Source organism: Natrix helvetica (genome assembly GCF_964273705.1).
Source record: "Natrix helvetica genome assembly, chromosome: 5".
Taxonomy (NCBI): Eukaryota; Metazoa; Chordata; class Lepidosauria; order Squamata; family Natricidae; genus Natrix; species Natrix helvetica.
The window spans coordinates 150,508,096-150,531,662 of NC_138551.1; the positions used below are offsets into that span (position 1 = coordinate 150,508,096).

Consider the following 23,567-nt stretch of genomic DNA (forward strand, 5'->3'; position numbering starts at 1 on the left):
TCCCTTATCAGCTGAGCCAGGGGAATGATTAGATGTTTTGGGCCTACCAGGTGCTTTGACAAAATATCTTACTTTTACACTCTCTCTCCCTCTCTCTCTCTCCCTCCCCCCTCTCTCTCTGGTGTGAAATGGGAAGATGAAAACTCAGAGTTTAGAGTGCTTTAAAAAAAATACCTTCAAAGGAAGGAAGGAAAGGATGGCAGGAGAGGAAGAAAGGGAGGGATACAGTGATGAGTTGCAGGCTGTACGCTCTGGTATGGGCGTACCGGAACCTGCCCGGAGCATCGGGTACCATTCCGGTACAGTGCTCCGGAGGGCCCACCCACCCGCCTGAGCTCCGTACCTGTCCTTTAAAGCCTTTGACGCTTCCTCGCACACGCATGGCACATACGCATTGGAACGGGATCCGGAACCCACCACTGGAGGGGTAGTAAGAGTAGGAGAGAGGGTAAGAAGGGGAGGAAGAGGGGAGAGGAAGGGGAAGAAGAAAAGAGAAAGGAGAGGGGGAAAGAAGAAAGGAGGGTAGGAGAAAGGGAGAGGGAAGAAGAAGAACGGTGGTTGTAAAATAAGATGGATGCATGGGATGGCGGGAAAGCAATCTCGATTATCATTATGAAATCTTTAGGGAAAGAATGGAATTATGCGTGTTAAATGATAACACATAATAACAACAATATTTGTGAGAATGTATATTTGTGAATGTATGTATGTCAAAAAAAAAAGGATGGGGGCTGGGAGGGATGGCTGCCCCCCCTTCTTCCTCTAACAGATTGTCCCCGTTTGCCCATTTGACTTGGGCAAATGGGCAGCTTTCCAGGGACACTGAAAATAGGACAAATTTGGGCTCCGGCCTAGTTCTCTGTGCAAAATTGTAGTACCTTTCAAAGCAGCGTTTCTCACGTGGGCAACTTTACGACGGGTGGACTTCAACTCCCAGAATTCTTTGCTGGCTGGGGAATTCTGGGAGTTGAAGTCCACCCATCTTAAAAGTTGTCCAGCCTGAGAAATGCTGCCTTAAAATCTTTTTAACTTTTTTTTAAGTAAAAAAAAAAACTAACTCAGAAAGTCTCTCTCACAATTTAATTTAAATCGAGAATTAGGGTTCTGGCCCTCAGGAATACTATAAAGAACTAATGAGGCATTTGAATCCATCACCCCAACCCAATTTTATCTGAAGTCAGTCTTCTGGCCAACTTTCTCATAACAAGAAGATTTTTTTTCCCCACCCTGCTTTTAAAGCCCTTAATTCAAGTCATGTTGACATTTGCAAGGGAAGATGGACCAGCCCTGCCTCTTCTCTGCCGTGCCCCTCCTTCTCCAGATGTTCCTGCTGTGGCAAAGAGAGCCACAGCCCTGATTTTTCAAGGTGATGCAGACGAGTCTTGGCGGATGATGGGCTTTCCCCCCCCTCCCCAGGACACCCCCCCCCGGAGAATCCCATGGGGAATTTCATTTCAAAGAGCCTTTCCTTGGATTTTATTTTTTGTCTGTTTGTTTGGCAGGGAGATTTTCAGAGCCGGTTTTGCGCACGATTTCTGTTCCGCTGATGCTTTCTGGATTCCCAAGTCAGGGAGATGGTTTGACGGTTTTCAGAAGGAAAAGTTAGAAAGGGGATGGGGTAGCCAAGCCCCCTTTGTTTCTGCTCCGAGCAGAGCTTGCGGGATTGGCTTTTGGGCTGAAGGGGAGGACAAGATCGCCACCAAGAACGGAGCGGACCTCAGAAAGTGCTCCTCCTGACCCTGGAGACCATTAAGAAAATAGCAGAAAATACTTGTACTTCCGATGTTAGATTTGGACAGTGGTTTGTTCTCCCGTTTATGTTTCTGAAATGTTTCCTTGCCAGACTAATGATGGTGTTACCTCACCTGGTAACGTAACGTTCAGAAGCTGAAAAGCTTAGAGAGCAAACCCCTGCCGAAAACCATTAAGAAAAGCACAGTCGTGATAACCAGCAGGTGCAATGGGTATCTTTTTTATTATTTTTTACGGCGCTATCAAGAGTTGTGGGAAGCATTTAAGAGACGTGTGTGTGTGTGTGTGTGTGTGTGTTTTCCAGGGGCGATCTCAGCTTGCGTTTGGCACGAGTGATTCCGTTTTCATTATCTTCAACTGGGACGTTCCTGAGATCAGCGGCGGTGAATGAGACACATCCTGTAGTTCAGACAACACCAGATAAAAAGCCATTCCTGTGGCTTTAGGAGAAAGGTTTTCGTGGGTGTGTCATTTTCACCAACAGGACTTGCGAGATGATTCAGCTTCCATCCGGGAAGTCACCAGCCACCCATGTCCTCCTTTAGCCTGTCCCACACCATGTTCTAACTCCATCAGAGGCATCAATGCACCAATATTCTGCTGTCTTTCCCCGCTTACTAGGTATTCTGACCTAGGCTTCCCCAAAAAGCACGAGGCAGAGTCCCGGTCCTGACAAAACCCCTTTTATTAAATGAATGTGAATTCCCCTCATTCACATTCAGCCAAGGCCTGGTATAAACAGTCTTGCAAAGGTGAATTTGTGACCACAGACCTTATCTAGCTTGGAAAGCTGCCATGTAAATATTTTCCCAACGCAGTGCTGTGCAGGGAAAGACTGGGCACAGAGTCTCTGAGATTCACGGACAGATCTTCACACTCCTGAAACGAACGAATGAATTGTTTCCTGCAAAAGCCCACTCCTCTTTCGCTCCTCTTTTATTTCCTATGGGAGGGGCCATTCACCGTCCACCTGTGGCTTTACTCCAAAGTTGACCCTGATTTCTTAACTGTCCTTTTCTTCTGGCAGCTCTGCGCATACGCACACTGGGAACAGGCTCCAGCTGTTCTTCTGCCTCACTGATGTCTGACTCCGAAGGCAGCTGATAACTGTCATACAGCTGTCGCTCCCTCTCTGCCTCTGACGCAGAGCCCTCATCTGAGCCTTCCCCAGCCTCCAGGACTGGCCCATGTTCCTCCCCAACCCTCCTCACTCTCTGACTCTGCTGCCAGCTGTGCTGGCGGGCCACAGCACTAGGATCCTGGATTTAGTTCCGTTTCTCCAAACTTGACCTTCCTTCCTTCTTCTGGACGGATGCGGCTACTTGACTAGCCCGAGTTTGGCATTGGCCGTCATCCATCGCCGAGGAAGGAAAGAGCTGTCATGCTGGAATTCAGCTGCTCTCATCCAGGTGGATAACACCTACACTTCCCACCTGTTTAACTCCGCGGGAGTTAAAACCGCTCCCAGCATCTTCCGCCATCTGGAGCGTGCAAGACCGAATTTGAGTAAGAGAGACAGATCTCAAAATTAGGTTGGTTGCTGGCTTTGAAGTTTTGAGCATCTCTTTTTTCCGACTTCATTCCTTTTCTGAATTTTTTTGTGTTTTGCGGCGCTAGACCCAATTGCTGGCAATTTATAACTAGAATTGCCTTTTTCTTTCTCTTTTAAATTCACGACTTTCCTTTTCCTTCCTGTTTGGAGGTCCCTGATCGGTTTTAAAAGCTGACTTGTTCAAGCCGCAAAGTCCTTTCAGTCTTTCAAGCAACTTGGGGGCCTTTTGGATCCCCCAAATAGGGAGAAACATTTGCGGTCAACTGCGTTAAGCAACATCTTGTGACACTGGCTAGTTTGCGGGTCCGTGTGAAAAGTGAGCAGAAGGGAACACGAAATGATATTGAACTATTTTTGGGTCTGCGGAAATACCACCCCAAGAAAATAAAAAGTAAGAGCTGGAAGAGACACCCACAATAGAAAAAAGAAAAGAGGAGAGGAAGAGGAAGGAAGGAAGAGGTGAGGAGAGGAAGATGGAAGAGAGAAGGGTACGAAGGGGAAGAGGAAGAGAGGAGTAGGGGAGAAGGAAGGGAAGAAGGAAGGGAAAGGAGAGGAGGAAGGAAGAAAGTAGAGGAGGGAGGGAGGGAGAAAAGAAAGGGAAAAGAAGGTGGTGTCAAAGCAGGCGAGGGATGGTAAAGAAAGCAACCCAAATGATATGTTAGAACCCTGTAAATGGGGTGATAAATGTATAAGAACGACAAATGTAAAAAAGAATAATAACTGTATAATTGTATATAGAGAACAAAAAAATATAAAAAAAACTTTTCTAAAAAGAAAAATGAGCAGAACATGTTGACGTTCCATTGGATTCAGCCACTCTGGCTTGGAAGCCCTGTGTGTGTGTGTGTGTGTGTGTGTGTTTCATGCGCAAAGATTGGATTGCTGCTACCACAAAACCCTAACAAGACCCAGAAAAATGTGTCTGGGCCTTCCTCAAACAAACTTAAGAGTTCTAGCACAAAGGCCCCGTCGATTTTCTTAAGCCCCCGGGACGTCAAAAGAATTGGCCTTATACGCCTCCGGTCTCCTGGTGTCTCAGGGGTCTTTTCCGAGCCCCTTCAAGATGGTCGCCAGGCGCCGCCCTGTTCCGAACATCCCCCACCCCACCCTCACGTGCTCCGCAACCTCCCCAATTGAAAATAGTTCCCACACAACGGTTGCCAAAGATAATTGCCAGCGGAAAGGGGGACCTTTTCCTGGCTGGGTCTCTCTGCTTCCGAGTAGCTGCGCTTCCTTGGCTGCTCGCCCGTCCGCATGGAAGGGAGGGGGGGGGCAGCAAAGCCCGAGTGTGTATGTGTGAGTGTGTGTGTGTGTGTGTCAGAAAAATGGAGAGGAGGAAGGGAACGTTGTTGTCCCTTCTTCCTGAGCGTGGCTTAATAAGTCTCCCCAGGAGAGCAAGAGAAAGTTGGGAGAAAGGACGCCTGGTTGCACGAGGATCGAGGGAGTCGAAGGAGGGAAGCCCGTCGGCCTTCCATGATCGCCTCTTGCAGACGGTGTTGGGACCCGAGGTTGTGTTGCAGTTGACACCGGACTGTGAGAAGCTGGACCTGGGAGTGATGTGCTTCTCCCACTGTCAATCAATTGCGGGGGGGGGGGAGATGATGATAGCCAATAGCAGAGAAACGTGCGGGAAGGAGGCAGGTGCAAACATAATTCCTACAGTATTTTGGTTTTCCCACTGACAACAACCCACTGCACCGACAACTGTTGCCCCCGGCCCTCGGTGTGGTTAGAAGCGTTGTAGTCTGTGGCTTTTCTCAGTTTATTACATGTTTTAGATTTGCTTCCCCCCACAAGCAAAGGAAAGCCATTTCGTGTCTTAAGATTCGGTTTCCTAGTGATGCAAGGTTTCCGCTTGCCTTTTTTTTTGTTTTTAATCTCTTTTAAAATAGACAAAAGCGCTTTTCACAGAAGCCGAGATGAGAAAAGAGCTTGTTTTCATGTTGAGACTTTTTGAGGAGCGGGCCGACCTGAAATTATTCTCTTGGAAGCACCTCTGAAAGGAAGGAAGGGAAGGAATTGTTTCGAAAGAACAGATCTGCGAAGTTAAACAGCGTGGGAAATCATTAGAAACATCGTGCCTAAATATCCCTCTGTTGGGAGCTGACAGTCCACCCTCGGCCAAAACCCAGTCAAAATGTTGCAGCGAGGCAGAGAACAAAAAAAAAAAACAAAACAAAACAGAAGTTTCCTCCAGGTTCGGAATTTGGAGCCGCAGCTGTGATTCCCCCTCCTCCCCCCGAGCGAAGCAGATGAATTTTTTGCTTCGTCGTGCAGACTTTTTGTAGAAGAAAACATATTTTTTGCAGAGGAAATGAGATTAGAACGTCTGCGAGAAAGGGGCGCGTTGCAAAGCCGCTCAGTAAATATAGCAACTCAAAGCTTGCGCAACGCAACCCACTGCTCCTACACCGTGGTTTGTCGTGTCCTTTTCCGTCGCAGCTCATCAATAAAGCTAAGATACCAGCTTAGATCGGCGTCATTTCTGAAGAACCTAAACACACACACACACACACACTCACACACACACACCAGTGATGGGTTCCAACGTCGTCCACATGGACGTGTGCAGCATGCGCATGCGACTTAGCGCCTCTGCGAGCCTCCGCAATGCTCCAGCTGCTCCGCGGAGCATCATGCAGGCGTTGTAGACGCCGTGCGCGGAAGCCTTAAAAGACCGGTAAAGAGCTTGGGTGGGCGGGCGGGCCCTCCGGAGCACCGTACCAGTATCCGGTGCTCCAGGCAGGCTCCGGTACGCGCCCACCACTGCCACACCCACACACCACCACCACTGTAATATTGACAATTTCAGGCAGAACACATTCAGTTGTGCCATTGATAGTGGAAGGTCTCCAGAAGTCGCTGTTTGATCCTCGGTCCAGCCCTGGCTAGCGTTGGCACTCACCATGGTGTGTTGTGTTCCAGGTTTTAACCTGGCGTGGCACGGACTGATAATGGTGTAAGAGAAGTTGTGTTCCGAGTTTTGAACAGGGGAAGGGCTGTGTCCGCGCGCCTAATGGATCGTGGGAAAGCCTGGCGCGAAGCCAGCAAATATCTTTGCCCCAGCTTTAGCCGAACCTGATACTCCCTTCACAAGGCCTACGTTGGCTTACCCATTGAATAGGCTGTGTTGGTTGGGTGAGGCTACACAACTGTCAGAAATCTGTGGGGTGAGACACAAGTTGTGTGTGAGAGAGAGAGAGATGGTAAAGTATTTTGGCAAATGGCACCATCGATGTTTGGCAATATCAACCTTCATTGTTCTTTGATTGGGTCAAAAAAATTGCTTTTCTGGCTTGTTTTCCATGTCCCAGGGGTGACTTTTTCTACCCCTCAGTGGAAGCCACATTGGAGAAAGGAAAGTTGATGGCAGATTTTCATGATTGCAGAGATGATAAAATGCTCGTCTCCTTTCCGAACACCTTGGATCCATGCAAAAACGCTTCACGAAAATTCATTTCACTGCCCGGTTTAAGCAATGTATGTTAGATTAGATTTACAGGGGCTGGACTAGAAGACCTCCAAGGTCCCCTCCAACTCTGTTATCTTGTCATGTTCCATGAGAGAGACGTCACCTTGACTGGGCACGTTTCCTACTCCCACTATCCCAAACCAGTGAATGGTGGACTCCAGTGGTGGGATCCTACCGGTTGAACAACCAGTTCAGTAATCGCGCGCAGCTTTGAGAAAACTTACCTTCCGCATTAATGCTGCGGAGGAAAACAGCTGAGGCGCACAATCCACTCTGCCGCGCAACTCAGCTGAGAGGATATAGGTCAGTACAGCGCGCAGCTGATCGTCGGAGCTACCAGTTTGCCCAAACCGATCTGGACTGGCTGAGTCTCACCCCTGTGGAAACTATACACGGCACATAAAATGGTGGGACTTGAACCCCCATTGCAGATTATGGGAGAAGAGAGCTGAACATTTCTCTCTTTTCAGAACCGGAGGGACATTTATTTCTGTTTGGATAAAATAAGGGACTTCAGTCCGCACACAAACCAGAGATTCTTTTCCCAACCAAATGCATCTCACGTCTTCCCAATAGCTTCACCACGTCGGCAGGTTGTTCCTGGGGAAACGTGGCTCAGCTACACAAATTGAGGACTTCCCAGCTTCGGTCAAACAACAAGAACAACCCACCCCGCCTCTGCCCAAAACCTTTGGGTGGGAAAGCGCTGTGGTTTTTGCAGTGTGCTTGTGTGTGTTTTCCTTCACTCCAGCCTCTCGGTTGCTACGGAAAAGTTGAACCAATAAAGTCTCGTGTGTTGGTGGCCGTTGCACCTGCTCGGTTTGTCAGATGCTTTCAAAGGCACAAGGGTGGGCAGCTTCTCTCTCTATTTCCCCCCCCCCCTCTCTCTGCGGTGTCTGTCTGTCTCTCCCGCATCGTCTTTGCCAGCTTGCCGAAGTCAGATTTCGCACTGGGAAGTCCATCTTCTCAGCCAGACGCAGAAAGTGTGATTTGTTTTTGCATGTTTGCAAAGTAATTAACTCGGCGCTTTCATGGATTGGGAAATGCTTGAGAGGTCGGGTGCATTTCAGGCGGCCCCGGAGTCACTCCGGTTGGAAAAATAACGGAGGTTTGTTTACCTGCCTGGCCCTTCACATTCTTGGCAAGTGGAAAAAAGGTGTTTTCAGGAAATGTGGCAAGGGACAGAGGCAAGGGGTAGGTGGTGTGTCACCCCCCCTCCCCTCCCCAGTGGCCTCATTGCCCCGAGTAAAGGGAAATGCACAAAAATTGCTTTGAAATTACCGTATTTTTCAGAGTATAAGACGTATCGGAGTATAAGACGCACCACGTTTTTGAAGAGGCAAATTTTTAAAAAAGTTTTTGCACTCTGCAGACCTCCCCAAAATGGCCCGTTTTTTGTCAAAAAAAAAGGGGGGGGGATGCATAGCCTTCAGGAGGCTTATAGAGTGCTCTTGGAGGATGGGGGAGGGGGGGAAACAATCAGAAAATGGCCCATTTTTCCTCTCCCCAGCCCCCAGCAGCACTCTGGAAGCCTCCTAAAGGCTATGCACAGCCATTTTTGCAAAGGGGGTGGGTTTCAGGATGCCAAAAATGCTGTATTCAGTGTATAAGACGCACCCAGATTTTCACCCTCTTTTTTGAGGGAAAAGGGCACATCATATACTCTGAAAAATCTGGTAAACAGCTGGACAGTCCTTTAACCAATACTCACATTTACCTGCACACGGGAAAACCTACCTGGCCACCATTTTTAAGGAACGTGAACTGAGTGCAGAGGGGAAAATGTGAGTGAGATTTCCTGCAGAAAATAAGAGGACTACACAGCCTAGGGAGAAAAATTTGCAAAGGGGAGGATGGAGTTGGAAAAGGGAACGCCCAGCCTACGAATACCAGGGATTGTAGTCCTCCCAGGGAGAGAGAGGGGGTGGGTGGGCTTTGGTAGCGAAAGAGCTTTTTGCGGGGGGGGGGAGGTGGGTGTTGGTTGGCGAGAGGCCATCTGGCAACCGGAGTCCCCCGAGCGTGGAAAGGTCTCTTAGGCCTTGACATTTTTGCTGATGTATTTCGAACTCCTGCCAACTCTGCTATCACCTTGCCTGCCGATCTTATGATTAGGCCTCGGCCTGAAGATGACGGGGTGGGGGTGGGGTGGGGGGGTAGAGGTGGCCCTCCAAAGCAGGGGAGGGGAAGAAGCCTCTCTTGGCCTCCGACCACACTCGCCTTTGCCACGGTCACGCAGGACCTGCCAGGCGCGTCCGACATGAACCTATGTCAACGAGGTGGGGGGGGGGGTGTTGCTACGGGCTCCGTTATGAGCCGTGTGCTCGGGAACAACACAACATCTGTGGGATGGGAGGCGATGATGCCCTTCTGGGAAGTGCATGATGGGGACTGCAGTGTGCTGGATAGCAGCACCATTGGTCTTATTGTTTTTCGGAAACGCACCTTGCCTGCTTGTTTTGTGCGCGTGTCCAATTGTCCAGCCTCTCTGATGGGGAGGGGACAATGGGACTTCTCCCAAGGGGTCTCGGACATCCTTTCTGGATGGATGGCTATTTACCTAAAGAAGTGACTGGCGGCTCGTTGATTGGTAGCCTGACTTTTCCACAAATTTTAACTTTGGATGTCACAAAGTCGAAAGGAACAACCACGAGAAAGTTTGCGGTTACCTGCCAAAGCCTGGTTGGTTGGCATTCGGTGTGTGTGCGCGCGTGTGTGTGCAATTAATTGGTTTTCTCTCTTCTTTAAAAGTCGTCTTCCTCTTCTTGACTGCTACATTCACCTTTTCGAAAAACCATTTTTCGAACGGTTTCGAAAACCCGTTGGAATCGCCTTATGGATGAGAGACGGGGGTGGGTGGGTGGCGGGGAAGTTTAATGAATAAATAACAAAACCCATCCGTCCCAGAAGGGGCTCTTTTGCCAAGGCTGTGAGATCTGCCATCTACCCTCCCCCCCAACTACTCGCCTCCCCCTCCCCCCCATCTGCAAAAGAAATCTCTTTCCTGCAGAGCAGAAATGGAGAGGGAAAAAAGAGAGGTGGGGAGGGAGCGTCAGACTCCCCCCCTCCCCCAAAGGGGATGGTAGGAAAGAACAGGCCCCTGTTCTGAGCTCCGCCACCTGCTTCTCCGTCCCCCCTCCTCCTCGCCCTCCCCCCCCCTTCAGCCATCCCCACAGACCGGCTGGGCTGGGACCAGCAGCATTTGCCAAATAGCATTCGGATGCTGTCACCGTTTCCTTTTTCCTATGCAGCCGCAGGAGGAGGAGGAGCAGCAAAAAAGATCCCCTGTGCAGGACTCCAGGGCAAACGCAAACCATCTTGGTTGGTTTAAATCAGGGGTGTCCAAACTTGGCAACTTTAAGACTTGTGGACTTCAACTCCCAGAATTCCCCAGCCAGCAGAGCTGGCTGGGGAATTCTGGGAATTGAAGTCCACAAGTCTTAAAGTTGCCAACTTTGGACACCCCTGGTTTAAATCAAAGCAAGGGGGTCTGGAACCTAGACTGGACCTCTTGCGAGTCCACAGGGCAAGTTTGGGAGAAGGAGGTGCAGGGGGGGAGGGGGTTTGAGCTTCCTTGGCCTGGTAGATGCTCAAAAGAATCCAGTTGCTTCTTTGGCCACCCGATCTGGCTCCCAATCCAGAAAAGCCAGCAGGTGGTCTTCCTAATAGGAAAAGGGGAGAGGGACAAAAATGAGAGGGTTTTAGGTAGGTGGGATCCCTCGAGGATCCCGCCTTGTTGGAGCAGATGGGGATTTTCTTCCTGCCCCAAGAGACCCCAAGTCAAGTGGGGAGGGGGGGGAAGGGAGAGACCCTCGGAATGGCCCTGGAAAAGTCCGGAGGTGGTGATGGGCCAGAGGGATTTCTTCCCCTTCCCCCCCCTCCCCTCATTCCGGCCTGGTGATATATAGGCCAAGCGAGTGGAGCGACTGGTGGAAGAGGCATAGCAGGATCTCGGCAAGCGGCCAGCAGATTCTGCTGCAGCTGCGGCATTGTGAAGTCATCGCCTTAACAACCGCTGCAAACAGAATAACAAAGTCTGGTTTGTTGGCATCACGATTCCCCCCGCTCCGATTCCAGAACCAGCCGCCCCATCTTCAAGGCTCACCTTTCCTTTTCCAATTAGCCAGGCACGCAGTTTGCAAAATTCTTTGGCTGGGCCGTTTTTCCCCCCTCTCCTTAAATCTCATCCTTTAAGAAAAAGCATCTCCTGGAAAACCTCACGATGATGGTTTTATTAACGCATCTTTGAGAAGTGTTTGGTTTTGGGAAAAGTCAGGTTAACTGCACGGAAGGCCTCTCCGGTACAAATTTCCGCCAAAATGTAATTAAATAGATCTCCTCTTGGATTGGACCCGTTGCCAGGGGATTTGACAGTGAGCTGAGCTGGTTTGCTGCTGTTTTTTCTACCATATATATGGAGTTCAGATTTAGGAACCGTTCGAAACACATCCTTTCAAAGGTTTGAAGTCTGACGTGGGTTCCTACCGTTTCGGACCGTTTCAGCTGAACCGGTAGTAGTAGTTTGGCGGCCTGGGTTGTCCGGTTCATCTTTCTTTTTCGGTTCTGCTCATGCGAAGAACAATTTAAATCGCACTGTGCATGCGCACACGAGCGAACCGGCAGTACTGCCTGCCGGAACCGATCCCTGGACTCGATGTGTTTTGAGACCTCTCTCGTGCTCAAAAGTGGACTTTCTTTGTACCTGCCAGGTACAGAAGAAACAAAATATCTGTATTTGCAGCGTCGATACAAGTTCAGGCTTTTAAACTTCATGTCGAATTTTTAGTTAAACCTCTTTGGAAACATCTTGTTTGACACCCCGCAGGGACTGATGAAGCCTGCTCGTATTTGGAGTTTTAACCTCAATTTTCTCTTCTTCGTTCCCCGTTTTCTAGTGAAGGAGGAAAAGGGGGTTCCTTTATTAATTAGGGGGTGGGGAAAGCAGCTTTTGTGAAGCGGTGGAAGAGGCTACAAACTGGATCCGGTTGGTCGTAATATCGGCCCTCCTTTGACGGACGTTTGTTCTTTTTTTTTTTTTTAATGCAGTGGAAAATAGCCAGTGCTTTTTTTTTAATAAGTTGTTTTTTCCCCCTTTCAGGTCCCATCCGATCCGCTTGTCCCCAAGAAACCCAAAACAGACAATGCCCTGCAGTCTCCCTTACTTGGGGATAAGGAGAAGCAGTCCAGCTGGCTACGGTCCTTGTCCAATTCATCCAGTAAGGTGAGTTTTGGGGGAAAGCTGTCAGGTTTTGAAGGCTGAAAGGGGCAGCACCCCCCCCCCCCCAATATCCCTTGGTTGGATTTCTGATGGGATAGCTTTGCGTTGGCTTCATTCATTGGAGTGTGATGTTGGCCCAGCAGACTCTACACACCCTGGCTTCTGTGCGGTACGCAACACTCACAAACCTTGGTACCATTTACCCAGAGCAGGGATTGGCAACCTTAAACACTCAAAAGAGCCATAAAGGTCCTAACTGGAAGCCGATCGGAAGTCCGTCCCCTTCTCCCGGCCCGCCTCCATCATAGAGTCTCCTCCTAGCGCGGCATCCTTTTCCCCCTATCTGTCCTAACCGAAAGCCCTATCAATTGTGGAGCCAACCGGCTTCGGAGCCGCAGTAGAGGGATGAAAGTGCCACATGCGGCTCCGGAGCCGCAGGTTGCTGACCCCTGTCCTAGGGATAAGCCTTCTGCTTTCAGCCTTTCAGAGATTCAGAAGCCCGGATCTACAAAACTCGATCCCTTTCCAGTCCCCCTCCAGCCAGTCATTCGCTATATCTTTGTTTTATCCATTTGTCTCTTACGTTTTTTTTTTTTCCTCATCTCTCTTTTAAAAAAAATCAGAATATTGGGTGTCTTCATCCGCGGCAGCGTCTTTCTGCATTCCGGCCCTGGTCCCCCGCCGTTTCAGCCAGCGAGAAGGACGTCGCCAACCACATCCCGACATTAATCAGAGACAGGTAAGAAGAAGAGTTTTTCCGGGGGCCAAAATTTGAAGGTCGTTAAATTTAATAGGTGGCCAGGTGCGTTACCTGAAAAGTGTCCCACAGAGGACATCAATGCCACAAGATCTTCATATCTGGGCACGAATAAGATGCTACAGACAGAACTGGGGTATAAAATTAAGACTTTGGGAGCGTAGGATAATATCACTTGGTTGAGCTGGAGAAGTTGATGGGTCAGATGAATAAATTGTCTCTAGGGTCACTTAGCCAGTGGTTAAGACGCTGAGCTTGTCGATCAGAAAGGTTGGCAGATTGGCGGTTTGAATCCCCAGTGCCACCTAAAGGAGTGAACTCCTATTACTTGTCCCAGCTTCTAAGAAGGCCGAGGGACGTGATGGCTCACTGGCTAAGAAGTTGAGCTTGTCGACTAGAAAGGTCAGCTGTTTGGCAGTTCGAATCCCTAGCGCCGCGTAACAGAGTGAGCTCCCATGACGTGTCCCAGCTTCTGCCAACCTAGCCGTTTCCGTTTAAAAGCAGGTAAAAAATGCAAATAGAAAAATAGGAACCACCTATGTTCAAACATTGTGATGCCCGCATAGTTGTGCAGTTGCTTGGCAGCGGACTCAAAATTACAACGGTTGCTGCGGCGTGGGGGTGGGTCATGTGATCTCCTGACTAGCAAAGTCAAATGGGGAAGCCAGGTTCACCTTCTTAATTTAACAGCTGCAGTGATTCACTTAACAACAGTGACCAGAACTACCTATATATTTCCTAATTATTTTTTTAAAAAAAGATAACTATATTACTTTGTCTTTTCAAAATTTTGGAGCATCAAAATAAAGACTTAGTTTGCTCGGTGAAGAAGTGAACTTTTAAAAACTGGCAATTAAACCTTTGGATGATTCATTGCGTTAATGAGAAACCTCCCCAAGGAGCGATTTCCTCCAATGAGTCACCCCAAAATAGCTTTGTGGGGGCTGTGAGGTAACCCAGCCTTCTTTTCTTGCACAGTTTCTATTCGTATAAAAGTTTTGAGAACTCTGTTGCACCCAACGTGGCGCTGGCTCCCCCTCCTCAGCCAAAGATCGTGAGCAACCCTCTGTGCCCCCCGGCTGCCTTGCGGAACGCCGAGCCCCTCAGCAGCCCTCCCCAGCTCCGGAAAAGGAAACACGTCGCCGAACACACAGCTGTGCCCGAACCGACACTCCCCGCCACAGCAGTGCCCACCGTCGTTCCTCCCGTCCCTCCCACAGAAGAAGAGAAGGAATCCGAAGCCGAGATAGAAGTGGAAACGCGAGAAGAATGTAAGTAGGGCTTTTTCAGAAGGGGGGGGGGAAATCCTTGGCCTCTTTGGCTCAGAAAAAAAATGAATTTGGTCTTCCAATAATTGTAAAGGAAAAATCAGGAGATCGGGGCAGTTCAAATGAGTATAAAATGTTATTGTAAGAACCGGAACTACTAACAGTCAAGGGGAAGTAGCGGGAGATAAGAATTAGAAGGAATTCAAGATGGGCTGGGCTTAGATTTCTTGTGGGAGCGCAGGGACTCACGACTGATGACGCGTTTGACTCCTCCCTCCCTCCCTCGGGCTCAGCCTGGTCGTCTCCTACAATAATTTCACGTTACAAGCCATCCTTCCCATCGGTTGAACTTTTGAAAAAGCAAACTGCCTTTGGAAGGCGGTCCTGGGGCTTCACGCCCATCTGGAGGTGGTGGCCAGAGAGAGAACGGGACTTCCCTTGAGTGCTGTTCAGCGCCACAATTCTGTAAGGTTGAAAGAATGCTGGTCTTAGCTTCTCACAGTCGAAATATGTCCCGTTTCAGGGACAGAAGTGCACGACACGCTTCCAGCCAACGCGTTGTGTTTCTTTGCACTCGCACTCCCTACCTTTATGGTTATAGGGCCATGATGGCAAACCTATGGCACGCATGCCACAGGTGGGTGCCTCGCAGGAGCAGATAGAGGTAAATCCTAGAGGGGCAGGAAATGCATCACTGAACAATGGAGATGACTGCTAGAGAGGAATAAAGCTGCATACAAGGACGATATAATACCTGTAATAGCGTACGCATGCACAGGGGGGCTTCAAAGGAGGCCTGCTAGACCCAAAACGGAGCGTGGGGGGTCATGCGGGCATGCATGAGTGGAGTGCATAAGTGGTCGCGTACGCATGTGCAGAAGGGCTGGGGATTCATGGACTCGTATTATGGGCTTCCGGCACGCGAGGACAAAAAGTTTAGCCATCACTGTTATGGGGCATGACGGTGAAACAGGGTTTGACTTATGCACCCCACAATCCCCACACATTGCCTGGGGACAAGGGGGGGGCTCATTGCCACGCCTTCTTTCCTTCCCTCTCTCTGCAGTCACTTCCTCCCTGTCCTCGCTCTCCTCGCCGTCCTTCACCTCTTCGGGTTCAGCCAAGGATATGAATTCCCCCAGCCTGCAAGTCCAGCCCACCGCCGGCAACGCCGTCTTTGAAGTGTCAAGTCACGCCGAGCCTCAGAACGGGCCCAACGGGCTGGAAGCTGAGCTGGAGCATCTGAGGCAGGCCTTGGATGGCGGCCTGGACACCAAAGAAGCCAAAGAGAAATTCCTCCACGAGGTGGTGAAGATGAGAGTGAAGCAGGAGGAGAAGCTCAACGCCGCCTTGCAGGCCAAGCGCAGTCTCCACCAGGTAATGCCCCCGTCCCCGGAGCCCATGGCATGGAGGGGGAACCCGTGGCACTAGATTTGAGTCTCGGGGAGGGGCGGCACTCCCATTTTTGCATGGACTGTACACCGCCCCGAGTCCCTTTTTGGGAGAGGGGGCGGTCTAGAAGCATGAATAATAAATAAAATAAATAAATAAATAAATTTAACTCTTCGCTGCTTCGAATGGTCCACCTGGATCCTTGAAGCTCAGATTGGGTGGGGTTGCGTTGCAGTTCCTTGTTCCTTGACGTACAACAGTTCATTTAGTGATTGTTTGAACTTACGGCGGCACTGAAAAAAAGCGTCACATGATTTACCGTATTTTTCGGAGTATAAGATGCACCAGAGTATATGACGCATCAAGATTTTGAAGAGGCAATTTTAAAAAAAAAAAAAAAAAAGCTTTTGCACTCTGCAGACCTCCCAAAAACGAACCATTTTTTTGTCCAAAAAAAGGGCATGCATAGCCTTTAGGAGGCTTATAGAGTGCTCCTAGGGGCTGGGGGGGGGACTGTCTGTTCTTTGCTCATTTCTGCCCTCCCCTGCCCCCAGGAGCACTCTGGAAGCTTCCTAAAGGCTATGCACTGCCATTTTGGTGAAGGGGGCAGGGTTTTGGGAGGCCAAAAATGCTGTATTCAGTGTATGATGAACCCAGATTTTCAGCCTCTTTTTTGAGGGAAAAAGGTGCTCCGAAAAATACGGTACATTTGGATGCTTATACTCTGAAAAATACGGTACATTTGGATGCTTGACAGCCGGTTCATATTTATGATGGTTGCAACGTCCTGGAGGAAGTCAGATTTGTAGGTGAGCCAAAGGGGCGTTTCCCCCCCCCCCCCCCCAATACTCATCCTCTTCCTCCTCCTTCCCCGGGCCCTTACGCTGTTAATACACTTTTTTGTCCCAGGAGCTGGAGTTCCTCCGCGTGGCCAAGAAAGAGAAGTTGAGGGAGGCAACGGAAGCCAAGCGCAACCTGAGGAAGGAGATCGAACGCCTCCGGGCGGAGAACGAGAAGAAGATGAAAGAGGCCAACGAGTCTCGGATACGGCTCAAGCGGGAACTGGAGCAGGCCCGACAGGTCCGGGTATGCGACAAGGGCTGTGAGGCCGGCCGTCTACGAGCCAAATACTCAGCCCAGGTGAGTGTGGAAGCGATGATGCTCTCTTCCCATCCCGGCTTATGAAGCTCAAGAGAGAGACCTTTGCTCTCTCTCCCAAAAGTTAAAAGATCAAGGACGCCTCCGGGGTTAGCGGCCCTGCTTTCTGGACCTTTCAACGTAACCCTTCGCGGGAAGGCTCGATGGAAACACTCCGGGTGGCTGAGCATCTCGCACTCAAATTTCTCCTACGCCCCACGACTCTGAGCCCCCCTTTTCAATTTTGGGTTCGGATTCCTGTTCTCGGGTTTGAGTCGGACTGTGAATCAACTTTTTGGGAGAGCCCTGTCACCGCCAGGGTGTCTTTCCCAGCTTCCCCTGGTTAACAGAAAAGGCTACGGGTTGAGAGGCCTCTGTAATGGTCTGCGGGAATGGCCTCGGGAGACAGAGCCAAGAGAATGGATAGATAAGAGACAGCAGAGCCCACAGATATATAATGGGTGGAGAAACAGGCTCAGAAGGGACCCTTATTGGGGGCTGTAAAAGGAAAGGAAAACAAAAAACCGTTCCAGATTCTGTTCACTTTGTAGCTTGATAACGAAGTAGAATCAGCGTAGCTAGTCATGTTTCCTGTCTGGTCTACCTGCCAGCTTCAGGAGAGCCGAGGCAGAAAGGGATGCAAACATGGGGCTTCTGAGCCTGGCATCTCCACCACGAAGCGTTAAGATGGGAACTGGGTGCGCCAGGTGGTCGCCTCCCACTTGCACAGCTGGGATGTGGCAGGCAGGAGCCCCGAATTACACTGTCTGGCTTTTTCCTGCAGAGGCTCAGCTGCCTCTTCAGGGCTTTTGCAGGTGGCTCTGTCCCTTTTCAATTTTCTTGTGGTTGCAGGGGAGGGAGGAGGGGCTTGGCATGACACAGACACACAGAGACACACAGACACAGAGAGACAGACACACACGCACACGCAAACAGAGACAGACAGAGAGACACAGAAAGGGAGACACACACAAAGAGAGAAAGAGAAGGAAAGAAACAGAGACAGACAGAAAGACAGAGAGAGACACACACATAGAGACAGAGAGGGTGAAAGAAACAGAGAGAGAGAGAGACAGAAAAAAAGAGAAAGAAGGAAAGAAAGAGAGAGACAGACAGAGAGAGGGAAAGTAACACACACAAAGAAAGAGAGAGAGAAGGAAAAAATCAGAGACAGAGAGAGACACAATGACCGAGAGAAAGAGGGGGGGGGGAAGAAACACAGAGAGACAGAGAGAGCGCGCAACCAAGAAGGACAAGAATCCAAAAAGTTAGGAGAGAGAGGGAGGCACTCACCCACCTGCATTCCCCCCCATCCCTCTATGCAGTTCTGGGGAGACCCCGCTAACCTTCCTGCTCTGCTCATCTCGTCCCACCAGATCGAAGACCTGCAGGTGAAGCTCCAGCACGCAGAGGCGGATCGAGAACAGCTGCGGGCCGACCTCTTGCACGAGCGCGAGGCGCGCGAGAACTTGGAAAAAGCCGTCAAGGAACTGCAAGAGCAGCTCTGGTCAAAGCATAACGACCTACCCAACAGTGTGCATACCCCGAAAGACCCCGAGAACTGAGACCCCCCACCCCACCCCACCTACACACCCCCGGCCCAAGACCGGCGGAATCCTGCCTGTGGCCCGAGGGCCGATCCGTGCATAGTAAGCAAGACTGCGTGGAAGAGGCGTTTCCCCATCCCCACCCCTGCATGTGGCTAAACCACGGATCCGTGGTTCTTAAATCGGGAGGGCAAATGTTGTTACTCTTTAATAACGAAAAGCACTGAAATTCTGCCTCTTTTTTTAAAAAATCGCAAAAACAAAACAAATCCGTATAGCACAACATTTTCCTGTGCCTATAACGTGACAAAGTGTTTATAAATCTACTCTTTTGAGCCTGCAGCAAAAAAGAAAAAAAATAAGGAAAAAAAAATTAAAAATGTATTTTTCTTTTCTACTTGGGGGGGAAGGAAAAAAACCCCCCATCTGGTCAGCAGCGTTTATGGAAATAAGGGACAAGCTTCTAGGGCTGCTACAAATGTGTGTATGTATATATATATATGTATATATATATATTTATATATGTATATATAAATATATACTATATATATATATATTTGTATGTGTGTGCTTGTGTACCCATACACTCACATACATAGACACACAAAACCCCAATAAGCCCTTTTCTTATAAGCTATTTCAAAATGCAAATTGTTGAAAGTCAAGACGATGTATTCAAATCATCGACAAGATTTTCTTTTTAAAATAAAATATATTATATATGAATGCCGGGGGTGGGGGGGGATACTTTTGATGCCTAACGTGTAAATTGGTACAGGTGTTGGAAAGTGTTTCAGGAAAGAAAATAGCCATGTATGATCTCAAACCAAGGGATATTTTTTAAGGAGAATTTCCCAAGTTTCGGGATTTTTTTCCCCCCCGCTCCCTTTCTCCAGGTTTCAACCTCTTTGTTTTTTTTTTCCTACGTTGGATCATTAAAAAAAAAAAAAGCTAGTAGAGGGATAGAGGTCTGTCCTAAATCCAGCCTTACGAAATTCAGTGTTTTTGTTCCTCGCAAAGACTCGCTTTGACTCCAAAGCACTTCCGACTTTAAGCAAACCATCACCCGTCACGTCCCCCCCCCCAAAAAAAAAGAACGAGAGGAAAAGAAGAAAGTTTGAACCTGAAAAAGGAACAGCTGGATCGATTTCCCCCCTTCCCCGTCCCTTGTCAGCAAGACGCGGGAACGAGCGAATGGCGTGTGGGTTGTTGTTATTTTTTGGGGCGTGGGGGAAGAGAAAAACAAACCCGCCTTCCGTTTTGCTCAGCGAATCCATTCCACTTTTTTTGATCCACGACGCCTCCGAAATTTTGCAGTGTTTGACGGACTCCTTCTCCGGGATCTGACGCCACAGCCCGGAGAGCCTTTGAACGAAACGGGACTTTCGCCTTTGTATTAAAAGAGACAAAAAGACTTTTGCTGCTGTGAATAAGCCGACTTTTGTTTATTCTTTCGGGATCTTTTTTTTTTTTTTGTTGGTCATGGGGTGGTTTTGTTTGTTTGTTTGTTTTTTCTCATCTGACAAATGCTTTAATCTTGGGATTGGAAGGTGCCGGCAGTTTCCCGCGTCCTAGCAGAGTGCAGCCAGAATCATGCTCGGGCTGGAGGCTTCCCCATCTTAAGACGCACGTATGCACACCCACACAAACACACACACCCACACACGTATTTTTGGTGGAGAGAAATTGGAAGTCCCTCCGTCCCGTTTGCTCCCATGGCTCCTTTTCTCCCAACTTGTAAAAGCCAGCGTGGTTCGGCGGGGGGATTCTGGGAGTCGAAGTCCGCATGTCTTTAAAAGTTAGCGAGGTTGGGAAAGGACCGGCTGCAAGTGTGCAATGCCTTGTCAGCCACTGGGGGTGCAAGGAATACGGGTAACTTGCCCTCCCGGGGGATCGGACACCGCCTTGGTTGCCATATTACAGAATTCTCACGGGTTAGAAAACACCGTGGCGAGTTCTAGAGCCGCCAAGAGCCAAGTCATGATACTCAAAGGATTGGGGGAGTTGGATGGCGGAGAGGGAGATGTGAGGCCTGTCGGAAGCCACTCACTGACCGTAGTTTGCTCCTAAGCCAGAATCCGTTCTGTCCTACATCCCAGCTTGCTTTGCTAGGCGGAATTCCGAGGAGCAACGGCTGTTTTGTAAGGACCAGCCTGTGCCAGGATGAAGGAACTGCATTCCCACAAAGCCTTAAAGCAAGAATAAGTCGTGCAAAAGCGAGCCACGTATTCTTGGCTTGTGCAATTTGCTTTTCCCCCCGCCCCTCCATGCTGGCTTATTTTGGCCCGCTTTGATTGCAGAGATGGGCAGGACAGAGAAACACACCAGGATGACGCCAGGAAAGCCAAAAAAACTAAGTTTGCATTCCCCTTTTGCACGTTGCCTAAAAGCCATATCTGCAGCTGAGAAGCTGAGAACAAAACAAGCCGGGTTTCAAACTGAAGTTTATTGGCCTAAACCAAAACTTGGCTTGTTTCTCCCCCCCACACACACACATTGCTTGAACATTTTTAATGATGCCAAAACCAAATTAAAGCAACCACATTCTCACTTAACCCAATAAATTGTCCAAATTCTCCTTCACCATTTCACTGTTCTTCAAGCACAGAAGGGAGATGTGGTTTCCCCACCCCCACCCCTCTCTCTGGTATTTACACTGCGGCCGCCTGTCCTAAAATTAAAGTATTAATTTGCAGTACACTAAAGGAAAAAAAATGTATTAATTTTTTTTTAAAAAAAGCTGTTATTATCCATTCTAATAGCCATTGTAAGCATGAATGTTGAAAAAAGGAGGAAAAGTACATTTAGGGGAATTGGGTGGGAGACTGATTAAGCAAACCGTATAAATACAAAGGAAAATTATTATTAGAAATTAAAAAAAAAAAAGGAATCGGTTACTTAGGCAAAAAAAAAAAAAAATACACGAAAAGCACGAAAACCGCTCAGTGAACTAACTCGCTTGCATGATACAACTTTTGTCTAAGTTTGAGGTCTCTCTGCCCTTCTTCCTTTTTGCAATGAATGGGTTCGGCTCTTAAAAGTGCAATGCAAAAAAACGAAAAAAGAGAGAAAAAAAAAAGGAATATTGATTGTGTTTATGCAGTTATTTTTTTAACGTGAGGTTTTTGTTTTTTTTTTTAAAAAAAGAAATCGCTTCTTTGTATGTTTTTTTTTCCTGCAGTTATTAAAAAGAAACATATGCATGAAATTAAAATTTTTACCATACGTATATTAACTAACGGGCATTATTAGTGTCTTATGTAAAAAGTACATAAAGGTTTCTTCCCCTCCACTCCACCCCAGTCTGCCCCCCTCCCCCTCCCCCCCCAAAAGACCCCCTCGGCTGTCTCGAAGTTTCACTATTTTCACTCTTGCTTTCTGGTTAAACCGCTGACCTGCAAAATCACCATCAAGGTGGAAGGATTCTCTCTCAACGCAAAAATGAGGCTGGTTAGGTCAATGCAGTCATTTCCCTTTTCGTGGGATCGGCAACTTTAAACACTCAAAAGAGCCACGAATGTCCTAACTGGATGACCCCCCCCCTCCCGTTCAAATCCGGAGCCGACCGGAAGTCCCGTTTCCTCACCATACAGTCTCCCCCGAGCGGGGCTTCCTTTTTCCTCTACCTGTCCTAACCGAAAGCCCCATCCATAGTAGAGCTGATCGGAAAACCTGCCTCTTGCCATCGAGTCTCCTCCAGGCGTGCCCTGTTTCTCTCTCCCGTCAACCAGAAGCTCCTCTCAAAATTGTGGTGCTGATTGACAACAGGGAGCCCCTCCATGGATAAAAGAGCCACATGCGGCTCCAGAGCCATGGGTTGCTGACCCCCGTCTTGGGGGGGGGGGCAGGAAATTTCCCATGGATTCCACCCACCCGAGATTGAAAAAGAAATTGATACTCCTGACGAAGAGGGTGCCGGGACTGTTGAGCAGCTCCTGAGAGTGAGCAATTGTGGGGGGGGGGAAGGGGGGAACCATTGATGGTATATTTCATCCCCAGGTTCTCTTTTGCCACGCGGCTGTTTATAAAATATTTCCTACCTGGGGCATGCAGCCTTTGATTGGGGGAAAGACTCTCCCCGAGTCCCTTCGGGGAGAGGGGGCGGTCTATAAATCTTGAAAAATAAAATAAATAAATAAATTAAAATTAAAAGCAAAATCCAGGTAACGGTCTCCCAACGCAATTGAGCTTGGAGGGAAAAACAAACAAAAAACCCCTGCAATTTTAATCCCGGAGGTCCATCTCGCTTTCTTGGTTAATTCAATTCCCCTCATTTTAGCCCAAAACTCTGGGGAAATATATATATATATATATATATATATATATATATATATATATATATATATATATATATATATATATATATATATATATATATATATATATATATATATATATATATATATATATATTTTACGGGTATCCGTCCCCCAACAGCTGTGTACTTTGGATGGGCCTTTGCGTTTTGCAGCATCGCCTCCCCCCACCCTCCTGTGAAATTGACCTGTGTGGAAGGTGCTGCTTCCTAAATTGTGTATGTGTGTGTGTATTTTGTGTCCTTGTACATTTGGGGGCGGGGCGAGGGGTGGCTACGTGCCCCTTCGAGACAGCTTTAAAACCAGCATCTTTGTTCGCTCGCGCTGAAAAGAGGGCTGCAAGGGAGCCCGCCTAGCCTTTCCTGGAGGAGATGTGGGAAAAGGAGTGTGATTTCTGCCCCTAGTTTGGAGGGGGGGGGACACGATTTGCTTGGAAGCCCCCACCCACCCCCAACCTCAGCCTGAGATGCCACCATCGGGGTGGAGAAGAATTGGAGAGAAGCAGAGGGCCCCATGTCTCCCTTGTGTTGCTCCACCGTAGCCCTTTTAAGACGGGTGGACTTCAACTCCCAGAATTCCCCCGCTGGGGAATTCTGGGAGTTGAAGTCCACCCGTCTTAAAAGGGCTACGGTGGAGCAACACCGGTCTAAATCCTCCTGGTTTTGCTCTCTTAGTTACCTGGTTTAATTTGGGGAGGGGGGGCGTTATTGGTGTGCAAAAGGGAAGGGGCTTTATTACATATATAATATACATAAATATAAATACCTATCTAACGTATCTAAATATTGTATATGCAGTTTAATTCAATTTTTAAAGAAATACCCAGTTACATTTTAACAAGGGGCGGGGATGAATATATATATATGAGTATTATATATTATATATTAATATAATATATATATGAATATATATATGAATATATATGTATTTGTGTTACAACCCCTGGTATGCCCAAATATGGGAGGGAGCTCACTACTCCTCCTTTCTGTCCTTCGGCTCATTACAGAAGACCATCCAGGCAGAAAACCATATTTTTATTTTTAATGTTGCCTTTTTATATTTGTTTTGTATTTGTGCTGATAAATAAATAAAGGGGAGGGAAGTCTCCCTTTATTTATTTATCAGCACAAATACAACATATACACACACACACACACAC

The 23,567-nt window shown here is 48.4% G+C and overlaps 1 protein-coding gene across 1 annotated transcript in view; it reads left to right on the plus strand.

The window, feature by feature from the left end:
- The window catches only part of SKI (SKI proto-oncogene), a 146,190-nt gene extending 124,869 nt beyond the window's left edge, over positions 1 to 21,321 (plus strand). Inside the window, exons 2-7 of the mRNA XM_081954941.1 lie at positions 11,872 to 11,994; positions 12,615 to 12,730; positions 13,727 to 14,019; positions 15,083 to 15,393; positions 16,318 to 16,548; positions 17,922 to 21,321. Coding sequence (XP_081811067.1) covers positions 11,872 to 11,994; positions 12,615 to 12,730; positions 13,727 to 14,019; positions 15,083 to 15,393; positions 16,318 to 16,548; positions 17,922 to 18,110 — 1,263 coding nt within the window. The 3' untranslated portion in view covers positions 18,111 to 21,321. The remainder of the gene's footprint in view (positions 1 to 11,871; positions 11,995 to 12,614; positions 12,731 to 13,726; positions 14,020 to 15,082; positions 15,394 to 16,317; positions 16,549 to 17,921) is intronic.
- Positions 21,322 to 23,567: the final 2,246 nt, after the last annotated feature.